General features: G+C 43.9%; 2 protein-coding genes across 5 annotated transcripts in view; one reads left to right on the top strand and one right to left on the bottom strand.

Moving 5' to 3' along the window:
* Positions 1-665: 665 nt before the first annotated feature.
* Positions 666-11,993, top strand: LOC137174844 (transferrin receptor protein 2-like). Its single transcript, XM_067580331.1, has 14 exons — positions 666-782; positions 860-1,000; positions 2,827-2,935; positions 3,015-3,257; positions 3,896-4,035; positions 4,106-4,281; positions 4,355-4,474; positions 6,852-6,934; positions 7,636-7,699; positions 7,811-7,949; positions 8,251-8,335; positions 9,023-9,247; positions 9,354-9,494; positions 11,610-11,993. The coding sequence occupies exons 1-14, from the start codon at positions 736-738 to the stop codon at positions 11,853-11,855; spliced, it is 1,959 nt and encodes a 652-aa protein (XP_067436432.1). The 5' UTR covers positions 666-735; the 3' UTR covers positions 11,856-11,993.
* A 2,758-nt stretch (positions 11,994-14,751) lies between these two features.
* Positions 14,752-19,392, bottom strand: part of LOC137174316 (disks large homolog 4-like) — a 29,935-nt gene continuing 25,294 nt past the window's right edge. For 3 of the 4 annotated variants that reach the window (XM_067579522.1, XM_067579519.1, XM_067579523.1), the window contains exons 15-17: positions 18,015-18,127; positions 17,794-17,885; positions 14,752-17,687 (exon numbers count right to left, since the gene is read on the bottom strand). In XM_067579522.1, coding sequence (XP_067435623.1) covers positions 17,581-17,687; positions 17,794-17,885; positions 18,015-18,127 — 312 coding nt within the window. In that variant the 3' untranslated portion in view covers positions 14,752-17,580. The remainder of the gene's footprint in view (positions 17,688-17,793; positions 17,886-18,014; positions 18,128-19,392) is intronic. The other variant, XM_067579520.1, reaches the window with a different exon arrangement.

Raw genomic sequence — 19,392 nt, 5'->3', positions numbered from 1 at the left:
GCTGCTGGTAATTCTGTGGATCAATATGATTGGATGTCAATGATCAGAACTATGTCCATAGCAACAGTCTGTTCTCATTCAGGAATAACAGACCGTTGAATGCTGTGATTGATCAATCAGAGTTGAGTATTCAACAAAGCCGTGTAATAAATATGTATAATTACTGACCTGTGTGATGTGAGGACTGTGTATGGAAACAGAGCTGTGATCTGATAGTTTCTTTAGTTTATCATACAGTGATGTGCAGATGATGCTCATCATGAGTCCACAAACTGATCCACTTCAGCTCCGCAGCTGCTGATGTTAGAGCTGCTCGTGAGTAATTAGTAAAAGTAAAAGTAAAGAATAACAGTATCATCTGAAAATGTCACATGACTAATTGATTAGGTTGGGAGTTGACATGATCATTCATATACAGAGTAAACAAAAGGAAACGTTCTTTTCTGTAAAACTGCAGCATGTTGCAGTAAAGTGTTCAGTGTTCAGCCTGTTCTGGTCGTTATTAGAAGCTTCTTCTACACAACAGTGACGGCAAAATATTATCAGAACATCAAAGTCTGGATGCTCTCTCTGTCTGTCTCTCTCTCAGCGTTCCTATTGGCCTACGCCGTGTTCGGTGGGCGGTGCCACAGCGTGCAGGTGGGGGGGTGGGGAGAGGAGGATTGGCAGCCGGGGGGCGGGGCTAAGCCACCTGCAGAGGGAGGGGCGGGGCTTTACCTGGGAGAGCTGAGAGTGATGATGAGGAAGTTGCTACAGGACGAAGATATTCACAACACCGTCAGGTATGATCGGGTGACTGATCAGTTATCAGTCAGATATAATGGAGTGATTGACTGATTGATGATTGATTGTTTTTCAGTCGAGTCAGCAGAGCGAGTCACCCTCCCGGCTCTGCAGAGGGAACGTCTCTGGCCTCAGAGATCCTGCGTCGCTTCAGACGGCTGCAGATGGATCACACCTGGACCGAGTCTCTGTACGCCACGCTGCAGTTCCCCCACAGGTACAAACCAATAAACAACCTGACAGCAGCAGGTACGAACCGATAAACAACCTGACAGCAGCAGGTACGAAACAATAAACAACCTGACAGCAGCAGGTACGAACCAATAAACAACCTGACAGCAGCAGGTACGAACCAATAAACAACCTGACAGCAGCAGGTACGAACCAATAAACAACCTGACAGCAGCAGGTACGCACCAATAAACAACCTGACAGCAGAAGGTACAAACCAATAAACAACCTGACAGCAGCAGGTACGAACCAATAAACAACCTGACAGCAGCAGGCTCAAACCAATAAACAACCTGACAGCAGCAGGTACGGACCAATAAACAACCTGACAGCAGCGGGTACGAACCAATAAACAACCTGACAGCAGCAGGTACAGACCGATAAATAACCTGACAGCAGCAGGTACAACCCAATAAATAACCTGACAGCAGCAGGTACAACCCAATAAACAACCTGACAGCAGCAGGTACAACCCAATAAACAACCTGACAGCAGCGGGTACGCACCAATAAACAACCTGACAGCAGCAGGTACGAACCAATAAACAACCTGACAGCAGCAGGTACGAACCAATAAACAACCTGACAGCAGCAGGTACGAACCAATAAACAACCTGACAGCAGCGGGTACGAACCAATAAACAACCTGACAGCAGCAGGTACAAACCAATAAACAACCTGACAGCAGCAGGTACGAACCAATAAACAACCTGACAGCAGCAGGTACGAACCAATAAACAACCTGACAGCAGCGGGTACGAACCGATAAACAACCTGACAGCAGCAGGTACGAACCAATAAACAACCTGACAGCAGCAGGTACAAACCAATAAATAACCTGACAGCAGCAGGTACGAACCAATAAACAACCTGACAGCAGCAGGTACGAACCAATAAACAACCTGACAGCAGCAGGTACGAACCAATAAACAACCTGACAGCAGCGGGTACGAACCGATAAACAACCTGACAGCAGCAGGTACGAACCGATAAACAACCTGACAGCAGCAGGTACAAACCAATAAATAACCTGACAGCAGCAGGTACAAACCAATAAACAACCTGACAGCAGCAGGTACGGACCGATAAACAACCTGACAGCAGCAGGTACGGACCGATAAACAACCTGACAGCAGCGGGTACGAACCAATAAACAACCTGACAGCAGCAGGTACGGACCAATAAACAACCTGACAGCAGCAGGTACAGACCAATAAACAACCTGACAGCAGCAGGTACAAACCGATAAACAACCTGACAGCAGCAGGTACAAACCGATAAACAACCTGACAGCAGCAGGTACGAACCAATAAACAACCTGACAGCAGCAGGTACGAACCAATAAACAACCTGACAGCAGCAGGTACAAACCGATAAACAACCTGACAGCAGCAGGTACGAACCAATAAACAACCTGACAGCAGCAGGTACGAACCAATAAACAACCTGACAGCAGCAGGTACGAACCAATAAACAACCTGACAGCAGCAGGTACGAACCGATAAACAACCTGACAGCAGCAGGTACGAACCAATAAACAACCTGACAGCAGCAGGTACGAACCAATAAACAACCTGACAGCAGCAGGTACGGACCAATAAACAACCTGACAGCAGCAGGTACGAACCAATAAACAACCTGACAGCAGCAGGTACAAACCAATAAATAACCTGACAGCAGCAGGTACGGACCAATAAATAACCTGACAGCAGCAGGTATGACCTGCCCTCTGACCCCCAACACCTGGAGGCTGAGGTACTGTTTGTTTTTAGTTGTTTTTGTTTGTTTGTTTACTGTTTGTGTGTGTGTGCAGGTCTCAGAGGAGTTCTCTGTGGCTGGTGGACTCTGCAGGTCTGATCTCAGAGCAGATTCCTCTGAACCCGGCAGACTTCTGTCCATACAGCGCCACAGGAAGTACCACGGTGAGACGCACAGACAGGATGTACATGTTGCTATGGTAACCACAGTCCCACTCACCTTTACCTGTCTGTCTCTCTGCAGGGGGGCGTGGTCTATGCCAACTACGGCCGTCCAGAGGATTTCAATTGGCTGAAGAGTTCGGGTGTGTCTGTGATTGGCTGTGTGGTGGTGATGCGTGTCGGGGGCGGGGTCAGCTTCGCTGAGAAGGTCTGGATGGCTGAGAGGTACGGAGCAGGCGGAGCTTTGATCTACCCCGACCCCGCTGACCTGCCGCAGGACCCCCGACGCCTCGGACTGAACACACACACCGCCGTGTCTGAACATGTAACACACACACACACACACACACACACCGCTGTGTCTGAACATGTGACACACACACACACACCGCCGTGTCTGAACATGTAACACACACACACACACACACACACACACACACACACACACACACACACACACACACACCGCCGTGTCTGAACATGTAACACACACACATACCACAGTATCTTAACATGTAACACACACACACACACCGCCATGTCTGAACATGTGACACACACACACACACCGCCGTGTCTGAACATGTAACACACACACATACCACAGTATCTTAACATGTAACACACACACACACACCGCCATGTCTGAACATGTGACACACACACACACACCGCTGTGTCTGAACATGTAACACACACACACCGCTGTGTCTGAACATGTAACACACACATACCACAGTATCTTAACATGTAACACACACACACCGCTGTGTCTGAACATGTAACACACACACACACCACAGTATCTTAACATGTAACACACACACACCGCTGTGTCTGAACATGTGACACACACACACACACACCGCTGTGTCTGAACATGTGACACACACACTTACAGGTGTAATATATCACTGCTTCTTAACACCAATTGGCATCTCCCTCTCTGTTGTCCAATCACAGGTACACCTGGGGTCAGGTGACCCCTTCACTCCCGGCTTTCCTTCCTTCAATCACACACAGTTCCCGCCAATTCAGTCTTCCGGCCTGCCGCTCATCCCGGCTCTGCCAATCAGTGCCACCGTGGCAGCCAAGTTGCTCAGGTGAGCCCCGCCCACTCAAATTACCTATTCAGGTGTGACTGTGACCTCACTGCATCCCTCTGTCTCTCAGCCAGCTGTCTGGTCCGTCCTGTCCTCCGTCGTGGCGGGTTCGGCTGCCATATGTGCGCTGCGTGGTCGGTCCACAGTTCAGCTCAGGGCGCCGAGTCAAGATGGCCGTCCACAATGCCATGACACCTGTCCTGCTCAACAACATCTTCTCCTCTCTGGAGGGCCGGGACGAGCCAGGTGAGCTCTGAACACAGATTTATGTTTTACAGAACCTGTTTCTGCAGTGATGCAACTCACTGTGTCCTGTCAGACCAGTACATCATACTGGGAGCTCAGAGGGACTCGCTGGGTCCAGGAGCCGTGAAGTCTGGAATCGGGACAGCGATCCTGCTGGAGCTGGCTCGAACATTCTCTGCCATGGTGAAAAATGGTAAGACTCACCTGGAGACAGGTGTGCTCACTGATGGAGGTGATAGGTCACTATGAGGTTACCTTGAGGTTACTATGTGGTTGCTATGAGGTTATTATGTGGTCTCTATGACGTTACTATGTGCTTGCTATGAGGTTACTATGTGGTTACTATGTAGTCACTGTGAGGTTACTATGTGGTTACTATGTAGTCACTATGTGGTTACTATGAAGTTATTATGTGGTCACTATGACGTTACTATGTGCTTGCCATGAGGTTACTATGTGGTTACTATGTAGTCACTATGTGGTTACTATGTGGTTACTATGTAGGTACTATGTGGTCACTACGAGGTTACTATGTGGTTACTATGTGGTTACTATGTGGTTACTATGTAGGTACTATGTGGTTACTATGAAGTTATTATGTGATCACTGTGATTACTATATGCTTGCTATGAGGTTACTATGTGGTTACTATGTAGTTACTATGTGGTTGCTATAAGGATATTATGTGATCACTATGACGTTACTATGTGCTTGCTATGAGGTTACTATGTGGTTACTATGTAGGTACTATGTGGTCACTATGTGGTTAATATGTGGTTACTATGTGGTTACTATGTAGTCACTATGTGGTTACTATGTGGTTACTATGTAGGTACTATGTGGTCACTACGAGCTGCTGCCCCTAAAAAATGCCTTGCCACCCCAGCTGCCACCCCAGTTTTAGACATCTAATCCAAAAATAAATGAAAAGTTGTGGCTGATTGGAAATTCACAAGAGTGAAACTCCAATGTCCCAGTGCAAGTGAATACAAGACTATTACAATACAATACAATTCCTGTAGACTCCTGTCAGAGCCATGTATGCTGCCGTTAGTCGTCCCTGCAGCGGGCAGCAGCTCCTGGACCAAACAGCTTTCTGTGCAGCCTCTCCTGGTCCTCGCTGGCTGCACACAATGACTGCTGATGGCTTTTTTCCAGCTAAATGTATGTGTAGTGTTGCCAACTTCCAATAATAGAAAGGTGGATAGTGGGTGGGTCATTTTGCTGAAGCGTGTTCTGTTTAGTAATAGTTACAAGTGTTTGATTGTGCGAGGAACTGATTAAACCTGACTAAACACAAATATTCACCAGTGTTTATGAGTGTCTGCATCTATCAACATCTCTGAAACTGCATGTCCTGCAGACAAATGTCCACATTTTAGATCAGTCATATAAGTGCAACACATGAAAGCATCCAGTTTAAAGAAAGCACTAAAATCACTCGCTCCAAGTCTCAAACAAAAAGTCACATTAGTCAGCAGTTCATTCAAAGCTTTCCTGAGAGTTTGCACTTTCACCATATATTCAAATTGAAGCTCAGAGAAAAGAACTTTTGTTTAATCAGCATTACTGGATAAACACTGGATATCTTGGATTGTTGGCAGCATTAAATGTGCGACTTCACAGAGTTTAAGTGACACAATTAGTGAATATGGTCTTTATATGTAGGAGCCAGTTTAAACCCTTAAAGAAAGCTGCATTACCATTATTACTGATCACTTTGAATCTTATTTCAGAAATCTGTTGGGAAACATTGAAGAGCTGCAGGAGGTTGAAACAGACAGCAAGTGAAAAACATTCACTCAAACTTTCCACAACATTCAGTGTTAAGTTGTTCACCACTATTAATAATGAAGACTATTAAAGGACAAACATCAATTCACTCTGAATCTTGTAGGAGACACTTGTAAAAATGAAGAAGGGTGACATCACCAAAGAAGAACCAACTAATGAACTGAGATACATCAGGAGAACTGGTGAGAGAAATAGAGCACCAGGGAAGTGAAAAGGTGACCAGAGAGATGACGAGGAGGAAGGAGAACATCACAGAGATCAAACCACAGAGATGAATAACGACATATATTTGGAAAAATGTCTAAAGATTTGGAAATAAAACAACTTATTGATTGCTGCAGTTTGTACTCTGTTGGTGGTCTGTAGGGCATCACTGTAGTGTTAATGGGTTGTTTGGAGATGGTTGCTAGGCTGTTGTTAAGGTATTTTTGGGCTAGATGGAGACTTTGTATGTTGAACAGGTGGTTGCTAAGGTGTGACATTCTCAGTGATGTTTTGGGTGTAGGTGGTGGTTTGCTGCAGTCTCACAGGAAGTGTTTTTACCAGTGTTATTGTTCAAAATGGTAAAAACCCAACTTCAAACCCTCAATAACCAGTTAACCTGTCAGTCAAGATAACAAGGACGGATATGATCAGTCATGTGACCAACATTAGTACCCAGAACCTCGACGTCATAGTGTCTGTTTGACAGTAGAACACAATGGAATCATTTTCTGATGTTTTCTATGAATCAGTGCCTTCATCACAGCAGTGTTGGTGGATTTCTGCGTTCTCAGGTTTCAGTCCCAGACGCAGTTTGCTGTTCGTCAGCTGGGACGCCGGAGATTTTGGGAACGTTGGAGCTACTGAGTGGCTGGAGGTTCGTCCAATCAGAGAGCAGAGAACACCACTGTAACACATTGAAATACATCCTAAAACAAGATATATATTTATTCATATCAATAAACTACACTCACTGGTCACTTTATTGATATGACCAGGTTAAATCATATTAGATACAATCTGGATGCAAGGTGTAAAGGGACTATTTGTCAGGTTATTGATCATTTTGCATTATATTGGAAAGTGTTCCTAATATTTTGCCCCCCTCATGTATGTTCACGCGGTGGACAAAATATTAGGAACACCTCAGTACACCCCCATCCACTACGACCTCAATAATAAACATAAATTAGAATTATCACTTTTCTGACAATGTCAACAAAATTTGAAAATGTAAAAGCTTCATAAAAGTAGAATTGATCAATCAATAAATCAATCAAACTTTATTTGTGCAGCACCTTTCGTACAGGTCAGTGCAGTTAAAACTACTTTGCAGATGACTGACGAGCCAATAATAAGACAGAACAAATGTCAACAGTAAAACAATTTGAAACGAATGCACACCAGTAATAAAAATCATGAAATAAAACTAAATAGATTTAAAAACCTCAGGAGATTAAAAACTACAAACTATAACATTTTAAAATTGTGTTTTTTTATTGTGCAGCAACAATAAAAGCTACTAAAGCCTGCTATGGTTGCCATAGTAACTTCTGACCTTTGACCTCTGGTTGCCAGGGTTACCTGTCCATGCTCCACCTGAAAGCTGTGGCTTACTTCAGTCTGGACCAGGCCATCATGGGTAACACAGCTCTCAGCCAATCACAGGAGACCTTGCATGTGCTGCCAGCCAATCAGGTGGTGAAAAGTGATGAACTAAACTACTCTCTGTGTGTTTGTCCCGCCTCCCCAGGGGATGACGTCCTGTCAGCCTATAGCAGCCCTCTGCTGGTCGACCTGCTGGACGCCGCCATCAGACAGGTGGAGCATCCGAAACATGCTGGTCAGACCATCTACAGTCAGGCTGAGAGAGACGGAGGCAGCTGGAGGATGTGAGACACCGACACAGCAACGTAACACAAGAAACAGAAGGCTAACAGTTCCCCCCCACTTCCAGTCTTTATGCTAAGCTACGCTAACAATGTCCTGGACAGAGGTGGAAGAAGTACTCAGATCCTTTACCCCTCCAAAGGGTCAGCAGATAAATCTGAGGGGTCGTGAGATGATTAATGGGAGAGGAAAGAAGAAACAACAAAGTTCTGATACACAAATCTGTTTTCAGTTTTTGGACTTTTTCTCTAATCTTTGATTTTTGGTCCTGATGTCTTCTCTTCTTCTTCTTCTTCTCCTCAGTATGAAGCCGTTGTATCTGAACAGTGGAGCGTACAGTTTCACAGCGTTTGCAGGAGTTCCAGCCATGGAGCTCAGATTCACTGAGGTACTCTTCATATTCAGAATCATCATCATCACGTACTCATCATAGTCTGAGTTGTGTCATATGTCAGCCTGTGATTACATTACATCATGCCATCATGCATCCTGTTGTGTCCTGGTAGTTAATTTATGTCAAATCTCTTCATGTTACAGCTCGTTTTCATGTTATTTTTTGTCAGTTTGTCATTTACTTTATTTCATGTCACATCTTGGTACTTTTAGTCATTTCATGTTGCTTCATGTCCTTTCACATGTTACACATGTTAGATGTTTTATCTTGTTACTTTGTTTTATGTAACTTCATGATATTTTTAGTCATTTCATGTCATGTCCTGTTTTTATATCACATCATGTTACACTTCGTTGTCATGTGATTTCCTTCATGTCAAGTCACTTTATTTTCATGTCATGTCTTGTTTATGTCAAGTAAACATCACGTCAGGTCGTATGATGTCATGTTACGCTGTTACATCACATCTTGTTACATCATCTCATGTCGGCCATGTTCCATGTTTGTATTCTACATGATACATTGACTCATGCACTGTTGTTATGACATGTTACACCATATTAGATATAATAATGTATAGAATATGTCCTGGATATGATGTTCTTCCACAGTGTCTCATGTTATCTGAAGTCATGTGACCTGTACACAGCCGTACGTCGTGTCCTGTCTGTGTATGTTCAGGAGCGAGCGTACCCATTCGTCAACACGCCGTTGGACAGCGTGTCCCGCCTACAGGAAGTGCTGGGGGGTCGTCTGGGGGTCACGGGGCGGAGCTTAGGGGAGCTGGTGGGGGAGATGGTGCTGCGATTGGCCCACGACCACATCCTGCCGCTACGCATCACGTCGTACGCTCAGACGGTGCTGCAGTTCAGCGCTCAGCTCAACAAGCACTCTGCTGAGCTGCAGGTACGCACAGCATGATGACATCATACTGACGGTATTACTGAACATTTCAGTCTCTCTCTGTTTCTAAACACTTTCTAAAAGTTTCCGTCTGTCTGTCTGTCTTCAGTCCAGAGGTTTGTCTCCGCAGTGGGTTTTCAGCGCCAGAGGTGATTACAGCCGAGCAGCCGAGACGCTGCAGAGAGCCAGCGACTACAGCGACCTGCACGACCCGACCACCGCACGCTCCTACAACACCCGCATCATGAGGGTACAAATACTACAAACACTACCTCTGATACTGCACAAATACTGCAAACACTACCTCTGATACTGCACAAATACTACAAACACTACCTCTGATACTGCACAAATACTGCAAACACTACCTCTGATACTGCACAAATACTGCAAACACTACCTCTGATACTGCACAAATACTACAAACACTACCTCTGATACTGCACAAATACTACAAACACTACCTCTGATACTGCACAAATACTGCAAACACTACCTCTGATACTGCACAAATACTGCAAACACTACCTCTGATACTGCACAAATACTGCAAACACTACCTCTGATACTGCACGCTACTACAACACCCGCATCATGAGGGTACAAATACTACAAACACTACCTCTGATACTGCACAAATACTGCAAACACTACCTCTGATACTGCACAAATACTACAAACACTACCTCTGATACTGCACGCTCCTACAACACCCGCATCATGAGGGTACAAATACTACAAACACTACCTCTGATACTGCACAAATACTGCAAACACTACCTCTGATACTGCACAAATACTGCAAACACTACCTCTGATACTGCACGCTCCTACAACACCCGCATCATGAGGGTACAAATACTACAAACACTACCTCTGATACTGCACAAATACTGCAAACACTACCTCTGATACTGCACAAATACTGCAAACACTACCTCTGATACTGCACAAATACTACAAACACTACCTCTGATACTGCACAAATACTGCAAACACTACCTCTGATACTGCACAAATACTACAAACACTACCTCTGATACTGCACAAATACTACAAACACTACCTCTGATACTGCACAAATACTACAAACACTACCTCTGATACTGCACAAATACTACAAACACTACCTCTGATACTGCACGCTCCTACAACACCCGCATCATGAGGGTACAAATACTACAAACACTACCTCTGATACTGCACAAATACTGCAAACACTACCTCTGATACTGCACAAATACTACAAACACTACCTCTGATACTGCACAAATACTGCAAACACTACCTCTGATACTGCACAAATACTACAAACACTACCTCTGATACTGCACAAATACTACAAACACTACCTCTGATACTGCACAAATACTACAAACACTACCTCTGATACTGCACAAATACTGCAAACACTACCTCTGATACTGCACAAATACTGCAAACACTACCTCTGATACTGCACGCTCCTACAACATCCGCATCATGAGGGTACAAATACTACAAACACTACCTCTGATACTGCACGCTCCTACAACATCCGCATCATGAGGGTACAAATACTACAAACACTACCTCTGATACTGCACAAATACTGCAAACACTACCTCTGATACTGCACGCTCCTACAACATCCGCATCATGAGGGTACAAATACTGCAAACACTACCTCTGATACTGCACAAATACTGCAAACACTAGCTCTGATACTGCACAAATACTACAAACACTACCTCTGATACTGCACAAATACTGCAAACACTACCTCTGATACTGCACAAATACTACAAAGACTACCTCTGATACTGCACGCTCCTACAACATCCGCATCATGAGGGTACAAATACTGCAAACACTACCTCTGATACTGCACAAATACTGCAAACACTAGCTCTGATACTGCACAAATACTGCATACACTACCTCTGATACTGCACAAATACTACAAACACCACCTCTGATACTGCACAAATACTGCAAACACTACCTCTGATACTGCACAAATACTGCAAACACTACCTCTGATACTGCACAAATACTACAAAGACTACCTCTGATACTGCACGCTCCTACAACACCCGCATCATGAGGGTACAAATACTACAAACACTACCTCTGATACTGCACAAATACTACAAACACTACCTCTGATACTGCACAAATACTGCAAACACTACCTCTGATACTGCACAAATACTGCAAACATTACCTCTGATACTGCACAAATACTGCAAACACTACCTCTGATACTGCACAAATACTGCAAACACTACCTCTGATACTGCACAAATACTACAAACACTACCTCTGATACTGCACAAATACTACAAACACTACCTCTGATACTGTGATATTGTGTCTCCTCCAGGTGGAATACTACTTCTTGTCTCAGTACGTGTCGGTAGTTGAGACGCCATTTCGTCATGTGATCCATGGCCGTGGAAACCACACTCTGAGCGCGCTCACTGAGCACCTGGCCCTGCTGACCTCTGACCCCGGACGCTTCGACGAGGGACGCTTCAGACGACAGCTCGCCTTGTTCACCTGGACGCTGCAGGGCGCCGCCAACGCTCTGAACGGAGACGTGTGGAGCATACACAACATACACACATGATAACACATAGATACATAAATACACACATATATATATACACACACACATACTGTATATACACACTAAATATACACACACACACATACTATATATACACACATATGTACAGTACATACAATAATAACAGTAATATTTTTATCAATTAGAATGTAAGTTTATCGATGATTATTACTGGTTCTGCTGTTTATAGAACAATAAATATTTCACTTTCATTCTTTCTTGTCATAGAAATCAAGTTACTGAATTAGTCCCTTTTTAAATTACTTTTAGGACATTAAAATATCATAAATAAATGATCAATAATCATTTATTGACTATGACTTCTGTGCTAGCCATGGATCGGCCATAACAAACACCATGTTTGAGCATAAGGTTGTTTATAAGTGTATCTGGTCACAAAACACTTTAGGCCAAAGATCGATGATCAACTTCGTCGTTGCATCATCAGATCTGTGGCGGTCAGCTGATCACTACCTGGTGGTGAGTTGGATCAGGTGGTGGGGGAGGCTACTGGACAGACCGGGGAGACCCAAACGAGTAGTGAGGGTGGACTGGGAACGTATGGTGGAGCCTCTGTCCATGGGGTCTTCAACTGCCCTCTCCGAAGGAATTCCTCCTGCATCCCGGGGATGACTGAGGACATGGAATCTCAGTGGCTCATGCTCAGGACCTCAGCTGTGGAGGCGGCTGCTCAGAGTTGTGGCTGGAAGGCTGTTGGTACCTGTCTTGCAGCAACCCAAGAACCCACTAGTGGACACTGGCAGTGAAGGAGGTCTTTCATGTTTGGGTCACCCAGTGGTCTCCTGAAGTAGCAGATAGGTACCAAAGGGCCAACAGGGCAGCAGCTCAGGTGGTTGCTGAAGTGAAAACCTGGGTACGGGAGGAGTTCAGGGAGGCCATGGAGAAGGACTTTCAGTTGGCCTAAAAGAAGTTCTGGCAAACTGTCAGGCGACCCAGGAAGGGGAAGCAGGGCCTAGCCCACGCTGCTTTCAGCAGGGGTGGAGAACCGCTGGTTGACTGGGGACATTGTCAAGTGGTGGAAAGAACACTTTGAGGATCTCCGAAAGGCCTATTATATATTATGCCATATTAATATTATTAAAATGGATATTTTCCCTGAGCTCCTATACCTCTTTCAGACCATTCATTTTGCTCCTCATACACATTTTTTAACAGAACGAGCTTTTTTGTAATTTTATTTGGAACCATAGACGCTCAAGGCTGTTGACCTGCCATATGAATGAACCTCAGACCTGTAAGGGTGTTACTGGGCTGCTCAGTAGTAGGCAGCCTCTCTCTGGTTTGTGTGTGAGTCTCTGTTACCGCGGTTAAGGATTGAGGAGGCTAAAATCTCTAAAATACCTTTGTCTTCTATCAAAACTGAAAAAACGCAGTAATCCCTTTGTTAATAATACAATTATTGTGTGGCACGAAGTACAAAATTATCTTGAAGGAAATCCTCCTCTATCCCAGTTTTCACTGATCTGGAGAAAGTAGACTTGTACAATAATGGTATCCTTCTTAGTTTTCAGGATGTAAAACATACATTTAACATTCATCCAAAGCATTTTAAGTATCTCCAGATAACAAACTTCATAATGATGATGCAAATCTCTCTAGATCAGCTGAGTTTAACCACTTCAGAAAAGACTGACCTAACCCATATTAAAGCTATAATATGTAATTATTCCACATTAAAATGTGTAAAAACAACTAGACCTATGTTATATATGTTGTTGAGTTGTGTACTTACATCATCCCAAATGTTTCCAACAGTTTTTAAACCCAGAGAAATCTGTAATTTAATCAAAGTAACGGACCGTTTCATTTGGTCGCCTGTCGATGGCGTCATACCTCCTCTACCAAAGAGTAAACACGCACCAGATGCATACGGCGGTGCTGTGTTTGTCCGCTACAATGGTGTCTACCAAAGAGTAACTTACACACATACAAGATAATACATCGGCGTTGTGGTTGTTCCACACAAACTGTTATAAATGGACTTTTATTCAGTTTTAAGTCACATTTTCATTGATTGTGAGATTGTGAGCAGCTCTTCCTCTTCCACTCAGTGTGCAGCCTGCACAGAGGAAGAGGAGGAGTCCTGCTGACCGCTAGCGAGCTGATTTTAACGTAGCTTCAGATAAAAACATGGAGGAAGAAAGCAGCCACAAGAAGACGTGATGAAGAGCAGGAGGAAGAGAATTCAGCTCAACTTCAGCCATCATTCTCAATGCAGACACTTCTTGCACCAGTTTCTCCTCAACAAGCACCGTTCAGTGTTGATCAGTGATTAGAGTCACACCTGGGCCTTAAATACCTGCGTACGGGCCACGTAGTGGTGCGTCTTAAAGACATGTCCATGTCAACTGTCCCAGTAACCGTTCCTGTACGTGTGGAATATGTTACTGGGTAGAAAGTCTCTTCGCTGACGGCTGATACGTTCACCACAGCTAGATGGAGATTCACAGTGAGGATACGAGAAGCAGACGTGAGTTCAGGGTGAAATTCTTCTGACGGTGTGAAACTGAGGTTAAAAACATGTTTACGTTTATAATCACAACTCAGTCGTTTACTGTCTAACTGCATCACAACACTTGATATTTGTTTATTTATTTATGTATCTTTGGTCTGCTCAGTAATAAGTTGTGTATCTTGGTTTGTTCATGTTTTCATCGTCTTGCCATTAATGTTTATTTTGTACAGTGACGTACAGTCAAGGCATCATGTAGAACAAACGAAATAAAAATCATAAAACAAACATTCATTCAGTCATTCATGACATAAAGTCAAATATTAAAGCCAAGTTTTACTCATAAATATTCAAGATTGAGTCCAAGTCATCAATGTTTCAGTCAGAGAGTCATCAATACATTAATCAGAGACAGATCACATGTTCAGGTTTTATAAGGAATTTATTTCAATAGTTGAATTTCATTTATAACTAATTTATTTCATTATACAACAAGCCGGTCATCAAACCAACAGCCTCCTCTGTACTAATGTGTGCATAAGTGTGTAGGTGTGTGTGTTTGTGTGTGTTTGTGTGTGTGTGTGTGTATTTGTGTGTGTGTGTGTTTGTGTGTGTGTGTGTATGTGTGTATTTGTGTTATTGGCTAATAAATATTCAGATATATTTTTATAAAGAGTGTTTCTGTTAGTGCTCAGAAAGAAAATACGACCTCAGGTAACCCCTGTGTATATGTGTGTATATGTGTGCGTGTGTGTGTATGTGTGTATGTGTGTATGTGTGTGTGCGTGAGGTGATATGACATCATCAATAATTATGATGATGTTTATTATAATCATTATTATAATTATTCACATGACCCTGATATTCAGTCTAAAAACCCCACTGGAACCATCAGACAGCAGCAGTCCCAGTTGCCATGGTTACGCTCACTGTCATGGGTGATGTCAGAGGAGGACATTTCCCTCCTCCTCCCAAAGCACTGTGGGTAATGGAGTCCCATGGGGAAACAGGAGGGGAGGCGTGGCCTCAGGTGACCATGCTCCGCCCCCACCGTGCTCATTCACTCACTTTTTAAATTTTGTGTCTGGTCAGGAGCAGGGAATCATGGGTACTGTAGTCCAGCAGTAGGGGACGCTGGCTAATGAAGACCTTTAGCTGGGACTTGTGGGTAATGTAGTCCTTCTGTGCTGTAGATAAATGTAGGTCGTGTAATCCTTCACTGCAGCCAGGAACTGTGGGCAATGTAGTCCATAGCCTTCGGTTTAAAAATGGAAGTTTTCAGTTTCAGTTTAACCTCCTTGTTGTTGCCAAGCAACAACTGAGACAGTGATCACCAGAAACTCTCTGAACTGTCCAATGCAACAGAAGGGGATTGTGGGTGTTGTAGTCCAGATGAGGGGTTGTAGTCCTGGCAGAGGGAGATTGTGGGTGTTGTAGTCCAGCATAAGGCTATTGTAGTCCAGATGAGGAGGGTTGTGGGTGTTGTAGTCCAAACATACACAGATTTTGAATTTTTTAGTAGCTTTAGTTAGGGGGTAGTGGGAGTTGTAGTCCAACAGAAGAAAGTAGTGGGAGTTGTAGTCCAACAGAAGAAGGTAATGGGAGTTGTAGTCCAACAGAAGAATGTAGAGGGAGTTGAAGTCCAACAGAAGGGGGTAGTGGGAGTTGTAGTCCAACAGAGGGGTTTAGTGGGAGTTGTAGTCCAACAGAGGGGTTTAGTGGGAGTTGTAGTCAAACAGAAGGGGGTAGTGGGAGTTGTAGTCCAACAGAAGGATTTAGTGGGAGTTGTAGTCCAACAGAAGAAGGTAATGGGAGTTGTAATCCAACAGAAGGGTGTCGTGGGAGTTGTAGTCCAACAGAAGGGTGTGGTGGGAGTTGTAGTCAGACAGAAGCGTTTAGTGGGAGTTGTAGCCCAACAGAAGGGTTTAGTGGGAGTTGTAGTCAGACAGAAGCGTTAAATGGGAGTTGTAGTCCAACAGAAGGGTTTAGTGGGAGTTGTAGTCAGACAGAAGCGTTAAATGGGAGTTGTAGTCCAACAGAAGGGTGTGGTGGGAGTTGTAGTCAAACAGAAGGGTCTAGTGGGAGTTGTAGTCCAACAGAAGGATTTAGTGGGAGTTGTAGTCAAACAGAAGGGTTAAGTGGGAGTTGTAGTCCAACAGAAGGGTGAGGTGGCAGTTGTAGTCCAACAGAAGGGTGTAGTGGGAGTGGAAGTCCAACAGAAGGGGGTAGTGGGAGTCGTAGTCCAACAGAAGGGGGTAGTGGGAGTTGTAGTCCAACAGAAGGGGGTAGTGGGAGTCGTAGTCCAACAGAAGGGGGTAGTGGGAGTCGTAGTCCATCAGAAGGGTGTAGTGGGAGTCGTAGTCCATCAGAAGGGTGTAGTGGGAGTCGTAGTCCATCAGAAGGGTGTAGTGGGAGTTGTAGTCCATCAGAAGGGTGTAGTGGGAGTTGTAGTCCATCAGAAGGGTTTAGTAGGAGTTGTAGTACAACAGAAGGGTGTAGTGGGAGTTGTAGTCCAACAGAAGGGTGTAGTGGGAGTTGTAGTCCATCAGAAGGGTTTAGTAGGAGTTGTAGTACAACAGAAGGGTGTAGTGGGAGTCGTAGTCCATCAGAAGGGTGTAGTGGGAGTTGTAGTCCATCAGAAGGGTGTAGTGGGAGTTGTAGTCCATCAGAAGGGTTTAGTAGGAGTTGTAGTCCAACAGAAGGGTGTGGTGGGAGTTGTAGTCCAGTCCAGTTGTTTGATACTTTAAAGCCCTGAATAGACTGTGTGTTTGAGCCCCATCGTTTTATTTACAGTCACACAAGTCTTTATGTACACTACACACACACACACACACACACACACACACACACACACACGCACCATCTTCACATAAATAAATAAATAAATAAATAGATAAATAAATCAATAAATAAATAGGATAATATAAATACTTCAATACCAACTGAATTCTACAGTCCTGATTCATTATTTACTGATAATACAGGATTATTGAATCAACACATAAATCAATCAATTGATCATCTGTCTCCATCTCTCCGTCTGACACACAGACAGCTGGAGAGACAGACAGGTTTGTCCTCCTCTTAAAGAAACAGATCTCTCTTGGTTACCGTGGTTACAGCATCCATCCAGCGCCTGTGTTCTGTCGTCATCCTCCCATAGAAAGAAAACCAAAACAATAAAAAGACAAACATCTGCTCTCCGTGGCGGCGGTTTCCACGGAGATGGTGCCCGTCGCTGGCAGTGGCCAATCAGAGTCTGTCGCGGGTGAGGACCCAGATGTACGGGCCGCTCTGCTCCTCGATGACGGCTTTGACCAGGTGGTACACCTCCTCGAAGCTGTCGCCGTGCACGATGGCTGCACACACACACACACACACACACACACACACACACACGTACAGTTAAAAACAAACCTTAACAAAGCTCTAAACGTGTCATAAACATACATGTAGAGTTTTTACCTGTGAAACATTCGAGGAAGTCTTGTTCCAGTTTGATGGCTCGATCCAGAGCTTTCCTCGCCTGATCCTCCGACAGACGCTTGTTCAGATCCCTGCACTCACACACACACGCACACGCACACGCACGTGCACACACACACGCACACACACAGCGTTAGCATGTCCTCAGCTCCCATAATGTGACGTATTTGATGACATCACTGATGACCTCACAGACTCACAGGATGTTCTCCAGGGATCGTGGTCGGATGAAGATGGCGATGGGGTGGAGCTGAGCTGCCTGCAGCCTCCTCACTGCGTTGGCCGACACGTCCAGGATGCAGTGCTTCCCCTGCTTCACACACACACACACACACACACACACAATGTTAAATTTAATGTCTTTAAATCATCGCCACGGTAACTATAGATTTGAATACATCTTTTGATCTTGACATCCTGTATGAAACATCGCCATAGCAACCCCTAACCCTCTACAAACAATCCTGAAAATGATAACGAAATTTCACCATGATGATAATAAAAGTTAAAATTAAAAACATCCCCATGGTAACCTTAACATCCTAGAAACATCACCACGGCAACCACTATGACACCTTAAACCTGAACACTATGGAATTTATAATATGGAGACATCACAATAGCCGTAACATCTCAGTAAGATCACTATGGAAAAATCACCACGGTAACTATAACAGACTGGAAATATGACTTAACTTTGACATCCCAGTACTACTACACAAAGTACTACATTAAAGTACTACAACAGTACTACTATCCCTGAATCACAAAGTACTACATTAAAGTACTACAACAGTACTACTATCCCTGAATCACAAAGTACTACATTAAAGTACTACAGCAGTACTACTATCCCTGAAACACAAAGTACTACATCACAGTACTACAACAGTACTACTGTCCCTGAATCACAAAGTACTACATCACAGTACTACAACAGTACTACTATCCCTGAATCACAAAGTACTACATCACAGTACTACAACAGTACTACTATCCCTGAATCACAAAGTACTACATTAAAGTACTACAACAGTACTACTATCCCTGAAACACAAAGTACTACATCACAGTACTACAACAGTACTACTATCCCTGAAACACAAAGTACTACATCACAGTACTACAACAGTACTACTATCCCTGAAACACAAAGTACTACATTAAAGTACTACAACAGTACTACTATCCCTGAATCACAAAGTACTACATTAAAGTACTACAACAGTACTACTATCCCTGAATCACAAAGTACTACATTAAAGTACTACAGCAGTACTACTATCCCTGAATCACAAAGTACTACATTAAAGTACTACAACAGTACTACTATCCCTGAATCACAAAGTACTACATTAAAGTACTACAACAGTACTACTATCCCTGAATCACAAAGTACTACATTAAAGTACTACAGCAGTACTACTATCCCTGAATCACAAAGTACTACATTAAAGTACTACAACAGTACTACTGTCCCTGAAACACAAAGTACTACATTATAGTATTACAACAGTAAATGGTAAATGGACTGTACTTGTGTAGCGCCTCTCTAGTCTCCCGACCACTCAAAGCACT

Source organism: Thunnus thynnus, chromosome 22, assembly GCF_963924715.1.
Source record: "Thunnus thynnus chromosome 22, fThuThy2.1, whole genome shotgun sequence".
NCBI classification, from domain to species: Eukaryota; Metazoa; Chordata; class Actinopteri; order Scombriformes; family Scombridae; genus Thunnus; species Thunnus thynnus.
This window is presented reverse-complemented; position numbering and strand designations above follow the sequence as displayed.